Below are 9,028 nucleotides of genomic sequence, written 5' to 3' on the forward strand. Positions count from 1 at the left end.
ATTAATAATGATATAAATTATATTAATTATAAAATATATTTTATGTTTTAATGAAGAAACAAGTTTTATTGGTCATTAGAAATTGGTAGTTTTATTCACTTTTGCATAAAGCTGACATCATTTTAAATATTTAACGTTACCTATTAAAGCATATATTTAAAATATGAAATACACTTCACAAGCAAAACCATATGTACTACTCAAAACCTGTCGGTAATTAGGCTAAGAATATGCCCTTTGAGCAGTCCAACAGGTTAGCTAACGGTAAATTACCTTAAATGTGAAGGCCGTGAAGCAATTTAGTGTGTTAACTTAGCTAGCTAACTAGCGTTTACTAAATGTTTAATTCTTTTTTAATGTAAATTCAGTTATAGATTTTGCTTACTGCTCTAAAAGGGATTAAAAATGTAGCAAATGTTAGCAAGATGAGAGCCTTTTCTCCGTCAGTTTCTTTGAATTGGAACAGAAAAATGAACAAGCTTTTTTAAAAAAAGTGTTGACTTAAACTTTGTGTAATTTATGCTAGCGACATAACCTAACCTTTCACGTTGTACTCCATCTAGCTTACCGTTACGATCGCGCGCTACGGTAAGATATTTGGACGAGGCAGCACATTTAGTCGCAACTTTGCCTTAAATTAGCAAAAATACTAAAATACCTGCTCTTAGCATGCGAATTTGTGTTTCTGTCTGCACTGGGACAACCGCCTCTTCTTTGGATCCTGGCAGTCGACAACGCAGAAAATGAGTAACTTCTTCGCCCAGGCCCTCGTTAATATTGTCCCACACACGTTCTCCAACTATGTATAGCCCGAGTCCCTGAATTTTGGAACGTGTCAGCATCCAAATTATATTCCTGCTGCGCACAGGCATCAGATATGAATTGTGGCGATTTAACCCGTCAATCAAGAGGAAATACAAGAGCGTGTCACTACCCGATCCGCCACCGTTTGATTTGTACTGAAAATAATCAAGTCCTTCAGTCAGTACCTAGTCCTACCTTCGTTCCTACCTACCTACACTAAAAAATAATAATAATAACAATAACTTTATTTATAATATATATATATATATATATATGTAAATAGTTGGTGCATGATCTTTACATTTGATTTGTGATGTCACAATATTTTATTGTACTAGGTTTTGTAACATACTTGTTGCCAATAAATATATTAGTATTATTGTATAAGATGTTAAGCCATCAATAAAAAGTCTTTTAAAATGTGAAAACAAAACCCGGAAATGCATTACATATTTTCTCTAACAAAATATGCACTGCTGCAGCCGGTATTGTAACTTAAAATATATATATATATTTTTTATAACATACTTATTTATATCTATTCACTAAATTGTTGACTATACTTCACCTGGCTGTCTTTTTCGAGTGAAATACTTTATTTTGTATGCCATCTATAGTAATTACAGACATATTTGCACTTATCTTTTTATATGAGTGATCACAATGCATAACATTGTTATTAATTAAACCAGTGTGTTTCCAACTGTTTTGGCTTCTGACATCATCCAAAAAGCAGTGCAAAGTCAAGGTCACATTTATTATGTCTGAGTTGTTAACAGCTCCACCAAACCATAAATTTAATTACAATAAATGTTAAAATGCTATAACGTTTCACCAAGAATGAATGATTAGAATATATGTATATAATATAAATTACACCTATAGCCCCTACAACAGTAACATCCCAATTACAGATCATGCAGTATTACATATCAAATATCACTTCTTATTTAAATATTAACACAAAAATAATTTTTGGATGTATCATACTACAAGTGTTTAAAAGGTTAACAAAATAGATTTTTTTATTTTTGTGAACATTTCAATATCAAAGTCATTTAGGTTAAAAAATATTTACACAACAGCACATACATTGTTAAAGATATAAACATGACACAGCAGTCCGTTACAGTAATATGTTTTACAAAGATATTCAATGTTTGCCTTACACCTTGTACACTTTTTTAATGTCATGAAGTATGCGACCAATTTGTCCATGTCTATGCTGTCTTCCAAGCCAGTAGTCCCACTCAATAAAACGTAGAGTTTGTCTCAGTGACATCTCTGACAGGTTACCCCTGTATCTGTATACAGTTTCTTTGTAGGTGCGCCATGCACGCTCAATGTGCTGCGTGTGCGCCCCGGTCTGTGGATGGACAAAAAAGCGCTGGTGGTTTACCTGGAAGTGTATGTAACCTCTTTGCTGCAGGTTGTGATATGCCCTCCAACAGTCACTGATTACTTGACTTCCAGGCTTCACATATTTCTCCACAATACGTTCCAGGTGCCTTCTTGAACGTCGTTTTACCAATTTCAGTACTGGCCTTCGACGTTCCCCTCTCACCTCCAGCATTCCAAATACCCAAGACCTCTTTCTTCTCCACGTTCTGCCAAGTCTTCCACGATTGTACTGGATTAAAAATGACATGTTTTGTTTTTAATTCATGTTACACATGTACTGTTTCTCAGCTGTTTTGGTGCATTTTTCAGAAAATAACTCAATATTATCGAAACTATTTGTCCAGCCCTTAGATAAAATTAGTCACTTGTGCACATTTATGCAATTTCTCATTCAATTTAAACAAACAGCAAATGGTTTAGCATAAATCATACAAATGATTGCAGAGGGTGGTGAAGGCTGCACAGAGGATTGTTGGAGTTTACAGACATTTACACCTCCAGGTGCAGGAAAAGGGCCACCTGCATCAGGAAGGATCCCACCCACCCAGCACATGCACTTTTTGTCCCACTCCCCTCAGGCCGGAGGCTGCGGAGCATTAAGTGCAAAACAACCAGACTCAGAAACAGCTTCATTCCGGAAGCTGTAAGACTCTTAAACTCCACTTAACAACACACTGCACTGACACCAAGGACAAAATACTGTTTACGAACACTGTCACTTTACCCGCACTGAGACACTTTATCTTCTATTGCTATAAATCTATATCATGCTGCTATAGCACATTTGCACTCTGGACTTCATGTTGCTGCAACCGTTCTACTCTCTATTTATTTTTTTATTCGTTTTTTATCTATCTATTTTGTATATTCTATTTTTATTGTATTCTTTATTTTATCTATATATCTATTAATAACAGCTCTTTGGGTGTAAAACTGGATCTTGAGATCACAATTTCATTCCACCTCATGTACCACATGTGATGCGAATGACAATAAAATCCCCTTGAATCCTTGAATTAAATATAACTATATTTCCTGCATTGTCAATCAATTTCTCATGTCAATCAAACTGTTTTATGTTGTACTATTATATTTTATATTGTACTTGCCAAAGTAATTTAATATAGTCAGTTGCCAAAACCTGTATAGCAGGCCTTACACATTTGGGTCATTCTCCATTTGGAGAGAAATGTAATGAGAACCTTGAATTGGCAATGATATACAGACAGAACACAACCTGTGTTAGGAATAGATAAAATGTGGCTTCTGCCTTAAACCCATGAAACACCCCCACCCACACACCCATCACAACAGGGCCTTGCTCAAAGGCCAAGCAGTGGCAGCTTTCTTTGTTATATTACAAAAATTATCAAAATGCATTCAGTCCCATAGATACAGCAAAGCGTAATTAGTACTGGTTAAAATAGTACATATCAAACAGCCTTGCATTATCATTCTCAGGAAAACCATGAGATAATACCAGGAAAAAAGCCTAAACAAGCTTTAATAGTCTTTACAACAAATAATAACTATATCAAATTGATAAAGAATTCTTTATTTTTTGTCCATGTTTTTCTGAAAATATTAAAGACTTTTACAAAAATATCTGGAATTACGGCTGAAAGAAGCTGAAAAACATGGTTTATGCATAGGGTGGGATTACCTTTTCATAAAGGGTGTAAAATTGGACTCTTACCATCAGTAAAAAAAAAAAAAAATTGTACTTATATAATATATTATCCAGGAGCGTATACTAATATACTGACAACATTTTTCATGTCCTATACATAATCAACAACACTATGATGTCATAATCATGACACTTATGTTCTTAAAAAAAACACTTACTTTAAGGACTAATCATTTGGAGTGAGTTATGTTCTTTTGATGGTAATTAGGTTGTGCTGTTTGTCCAAATTTTGTGAAATACATGTACTGTTTTGCAAATGTTTATGATAAAGAAATGTACTGAAGTGACTGGGAAAAACTATAATAAGCTCAATATTAAATAATTCATGCTGTCAATTCTAATTACTAAATACACAGACAAATTTATAATGAAATCATAGCATATATTATCAATACAATAGTTCACCTTTCTTTTGTGGCGAAATTTGCTCTCATCAAGGACCACAAAAGCATGTCTTCCACCAATCCTCATTTTCTTCTTTCTTTGGAGACGTTGTACTGCTGTAGTGCAGAGGTCACGAAGACGATCATACACCCTGGTTATTGAAGTGCTACTCCCACAAACACCATCCTCAATCAAATCCACATGCCTCCTCCGGAGTCCTTGAGCAAGACTGGAGGGAAAGATGAATCAAAAGATGGAGAGATGAATGGACAGACAGAGAGATATAGTACAGTTTACAACTTCCATGTGATTATATAAATAGTATGCATTACCTACTGTCTTGTTCCTATAAAAAAGTTGTGCAACATCTAGGTCCTGTTTCAAATGCATTACCAAGAGCATGTGTGAACTGTAAAGCTTTGTTTTAATGTACACGGGAAACCTTACAAAAATCTTATTGACATGTGGCATGTGCACTCAATATGCATCATACATTTAATTCCTATTCTTCCTCACAACCGTTTTAATCTTTAAAAAAAAATCTCATATTAAATACAAACTACGTATTAGTTAAAAATATTGTCTATAGATAATTTCAATGTATAGAAGACAAAGAATTAAAGTTGCAAAATCCAACATTATGAATCTCAAGTGTGAGCAAAATATATCTGTGTATGTGTTAATGTTTAAGTTAAATGTTACTGATCGAATCATAAATGACAACAGCGATTAAGGTTTTATGTGGAGGAGGGTTTGTTCCTAGTCACTAGTGTTACGTTGTTAAAAGTTGTATGAGTGCGAGAGTAGATTACAGGGGAAGGGAATGGGACCTATGTATAACCCTGGCTGTTATGTGCAGGATTTAACTTTATCTTCCTATTATGTTATTTATTAATTATAAGTTTAATTATCCACTCTGTCACATTGTGCAGCATGTTTCCAACAAGCACCTTACAACAAATTACCCCATATACATACATAAAACAAAATAAACTCACTTGTGTATAAGCTTGAGCCAAACTGAAAGTTCTAAGTGTGAACCCTCAAAAACTGAACCACTCCTGATGGACCTGCTGGTGTCCCTATGGCAGTGTCTTCTGCATCTCCTTTGGGAAATATCATTATTAATTGTTAATGTATAGTTTAGAATAGAGTATTAACTAAATTGGTATGCAATTATGTACAAAATTAAACAGAATAATACATTAGTTTCTTTCATGAAATGGTTAAAAAGTGTCTGGGAAAAAATATTTTTTATAAGTGTGTTACACAGTTATGTACTAAGAAAATTTTACTGGAAAAATGTTACATCCAAACAACAGGTACAGTTATTGTTTATTTGATTGTCTGACAATGGACATGCTTCATGGAGATGTGTTTCTAAAATTCATGTATTTGTGCACTTTGCCTCATGTGGTGCTGTAGGGTTGATGTAACTTTGTTTGTACTTGTTCATGAAGACACATAAATATTGGCAAGAATCTCAATACAAAAGTGAAAAAGCTACGGCACTGCTTGTATATACAAAATTACACAATGGGTCATAATAAATCAGGACATGAGCTTTTGTAGAACTACAAAGAAAAACAAGAGGCCAGGAATTTGTAGCAACTGCTAATGATTAAACAACAGTTTAATCAAAAATGATAAAAAAGTTATGTTTATTTTTACACCTGATGTTGTGCAAAGCAGCTTTGGTTAACATACAGCCTGCTTCCCTACATGCTTAACCAGTTAAGATAGGAAAGGGTGTAAAGTTATGGGTATGTAAAAGACAACAAACTTACCATCTGTATCCATCCTTTGTAGAGTTGGTCCTTTTCATTTTCATGTTATGTCTGCACACAGGGCACTTCATTTTTGCTGTAAGAAGTTTTTTTTTTCTTGCAACCACTTTATCAATGATCTGCCTCCTTTTTCTGCTTTGCCAAGCAATTCCCTCATCAAGCTGGGCATGTCTGTGGGACATACAAAGAAAATATCTTGAAAAATGATTAAAATTTATAAATAAATTCCAAATTCTACAATACTTTCGTCTTTCTTTCAGTTAATTGTAGTATTATGATGCTAAATGTTAGTCATGAGATATGCCTAATACTTTTTTCTCAACCATTATGAGGGAAACATAGAGGTAGTCTCTTTTGGCTCTAATGGCTCAAATATATGATAAAACTACCTTTCCTTGGTGTGCTCCAGTCTGTTATTGCTGCATTTAAAACCCTGGAATTTTTTTTATCTTTTGTGGCATGCATACAAAGCCAGACCTAAAGTTTCACAAGGATTCTTCTGCCCATCATCAGAAATTAGTGTTTCAGATCACTTTTGAATCATCAAAACAACAACTACAGCTCCAACAATCACATTTGCATTACTTTAATTATAGTGTTGGTTCTCTGACAATACTGTAAAACAATAAGTTCTTGTTGTGAACTGTTTGCATCACAGGCTGACTGGCGCACAGTTTGCAAAGAAACTTGAAACTTCAGTGTTCAGGAAACTTCCTTAATATTTAAAGTTTTCCTTTGCTGCATTGTTCGAATCAGAATTCAAATTTTCAAACCTATTTGTCCCATCTCAACCATTTAGACCTTTAATAACAATTTTAAATAGCATAATAGTGCAAAAGAGTAAAAAAAAACTGCTGTTTTGACTCAACAATATAGTGTTTGTCCAAACTTTTTGAGAAATACACCTACTGTTGCACAGATGTTAACCTAATGATTTGATAAATCTATAAAAGGAAATAAAAATGTAAAATTATAACAGTAAAATACATGTTCATTTCATGCTTATTTTTCACATTTTACAATGTGATCTCACTTAACAGGAGATGCAGGCTGCCCCCTATTGCGCTATTTCCTATTGCGCAGTTCACTTTCTCTCCCTGCCAAGGGAATTCAATACATTAAAAAAATACTAATACATTAGACAAACACTTAAACTTTATTCTCATAGAAAATTCCTGTCATAAACAGTATTTTAGTATCGCTGGCTATGTTGTAAATATGTGTGTAAAAAACAGCGTGTAGCGCGCACCGCGTTTTTGTCACACGACTCCTATTTTTTCTAGATTTTAATGTTGTCTGAGGTAATCAGAGTATGGATGCCCACACAGGAAAAATGCGATCTTATTTTACACCACCACGCACCGCCAGATCCCACAGTGCAGAAATGACGCAGGCAAAGACGCGGTCCACACAAATAAGCGATTCAAAAATACACTTTATTACACACATTATCAGCCACCAATATCATGTTAAGAGTTGTTATTATTAACATAAAGGCTTAGGTATATATCTTCCAGTTACTATAGTTAGATTATTTAAGCAAAATGGAAGGTGGCCGAAAATAGGGGAGCCGTGTAATTCCACAGGTCTCGCCGCCAGGGGTGCCTAAGTAACAAAAACTTTAATTCTTAAAAAAACATTTTCTTTCCAAGTGAAGCGACTCATGGGTCCTAAAGTACACACATTTCTCTCCTGAAAACAGTTTGGGTGAGTAAATCGCTTCTGATTATTAACAGTAAGCTTAGATTGTGTTTTAACTGAAATGGTCAAGAATAGGTGGTAGCTAACGAGGCTGAAGTTGGTTTGATATTCGCAGCTCCAGATTCGTTTGGCTCGATATTCGCAGCCTCGTATTCCCAGGCTGAAGTTGGTTTGATATTCGCAGCTCCAGATTCGTTTGGCTCGATATTCGCAGCCTCGTATTCCCAGGCTGAAGTTGGTTTGATATTCGCACCTGCCGCTTCACTGAAGCACCGTGAACTAAAGGGAGCGTTCACAAACACCCGCTGTTCATATTAAACACCTCACAGATCAACACTGAAGGAGATAGAACGAAGAAAAGCAGTACATCTGTTTATTAACAATGTAAATATACAATATCGTATTACATGTAATTTTGTATATTGTAAAATATTTATTTTAATTACTGAATTTATAATTATATATTACAATAAATAATTAAATATATATTTAATAAAATTATATTTTAAAAGCCATTGCGCTCAAAAAATATGAGGCAGATGTTCAAGTGTGATTTTGAAGAACTTTTTCATCTTGGGCCAGACCAAATACACATGATCTAAAGAGTACTAGTCTTCTACTTTAAGGAAAACCTGGAATTAGCCTGGCCCGAGCTGATTTTATACTTTAAAATTAACTGGCAACATGGTATAACGAGCCATAATGCACAATTTTTTTTTGTGTAAAGCTGATGTTCCAGTGTGATTTTGAAGGACTTTTTCATATTGGGCCAGACCAAATACACATGATCTAAAGAGTACTAGTCTTCTACTTTAAGGAAAACCTGGAATTAGCCTGGCCCAAGCTGATTTTATACTTTAAAATGAACTGGCAACATGGCCTACCGATCCATAAGGCACAAAAAAGTTTAATTTAAAGCTGATGTTCTAGTGTGATTTTGAAGGACTTTTTCATGTTGGGCCAGAGCAAATACACATGATCTGAAGAGTACTAGTCTTCTACTTTAAGGAAAACCTGGAATTAGCCTGGCCCAAGCTGATTTTATACTTTAAAATGAACTGGCAACATGGCCTACCGATCCATAAGGCACAAAAAAGTTTAATTTAAAGCTGATGTTCTAGTGTGATTTTGAAGGACTTTTTCATGTTGGGCCAGAGCAAATACACATGATCTGAAGAGTACTAGTCTTCTACTTTAAGGAAAACCTGGAATTAGCCTGGCCCAAGCTGATTTTATACTTTAAAATGAACTGGCAACATGG

The 9,028-nt window shown here is 34.6% G+C and overlaps 1 protein-coding gene across 1 annotated transcript; it reads right to left on the reverse strand.

Annotated features, from left to right (window-relative positions):
* Positions 1-1,868: 1,868 nt before the first annotated feature.
* On the reverse strand, positions 1,869-6,228 carry LOC125795242 (uncharacterized). The gene is made up of 4 exons (XM_049473748.1): positions 6,067-6,228; positions 5,278-5,385; positions 4,301-4,508; positions 1,869-2,434 (listed from the first exon to the last, which is right to left on the reverse strand). Exons 1-4 carry the CDS (start codon positions 6,135-6,137, stop codon positions 1,970-1,972), a joined length of 852 nt encoding a protein of 283 aa, XP_049329705.1. The 5' UTR covers positions 6,138-6,228; the 3' UTR covers positions 1,869-1,969.
* Between the last annotated feature and the right edge of the window lie 2,800 nt (positions 6,229-9,028).

Source organism: Astyanax mexicanus, unplaced genomic scaffold, assembly GCF_023375975.1.
Source record: "Astyanax mexicanus isolate ESR-SI-001 unplaced genomic scaffold, AstMex3_surface scaffold_45, whole genome shotgun sequence".
Taxonomy (NCBI): Eukaryota; Metazoa; Chordata; class Actinopteri; order Characiformes; family Acestrorhamphidae; genus Astyanax; species Astyanax mexicanus.

What these genes read in the sequence shown, in the direction of transcription:
- LOC125795242 (XM_049473748.1), bottom strand. Translation starts at nt 6,137, where the DNA reads ATGAAGTGCCCTGTGTGCAGACATAACATGAAAATGAAAAGGACCAAC. An exon ending in ACAAAGGATGGATACAGATG is followed by an intron (nt 5,386 to 6,066) that starts GTAAGTTTGTTG and finishes TATTTCCCAAAG; the next exon opens with GAGATGCAGAAGACACTGCC. An exon ending in AATTTCGCCACAAAAGAAAG is followed by an intron (nt 2,435 to 4,300) that starts GTGAACTATTGT and finishes TTTTTAATCCAG; the next exon opens with TACAATCGTGGAAGACTTGG.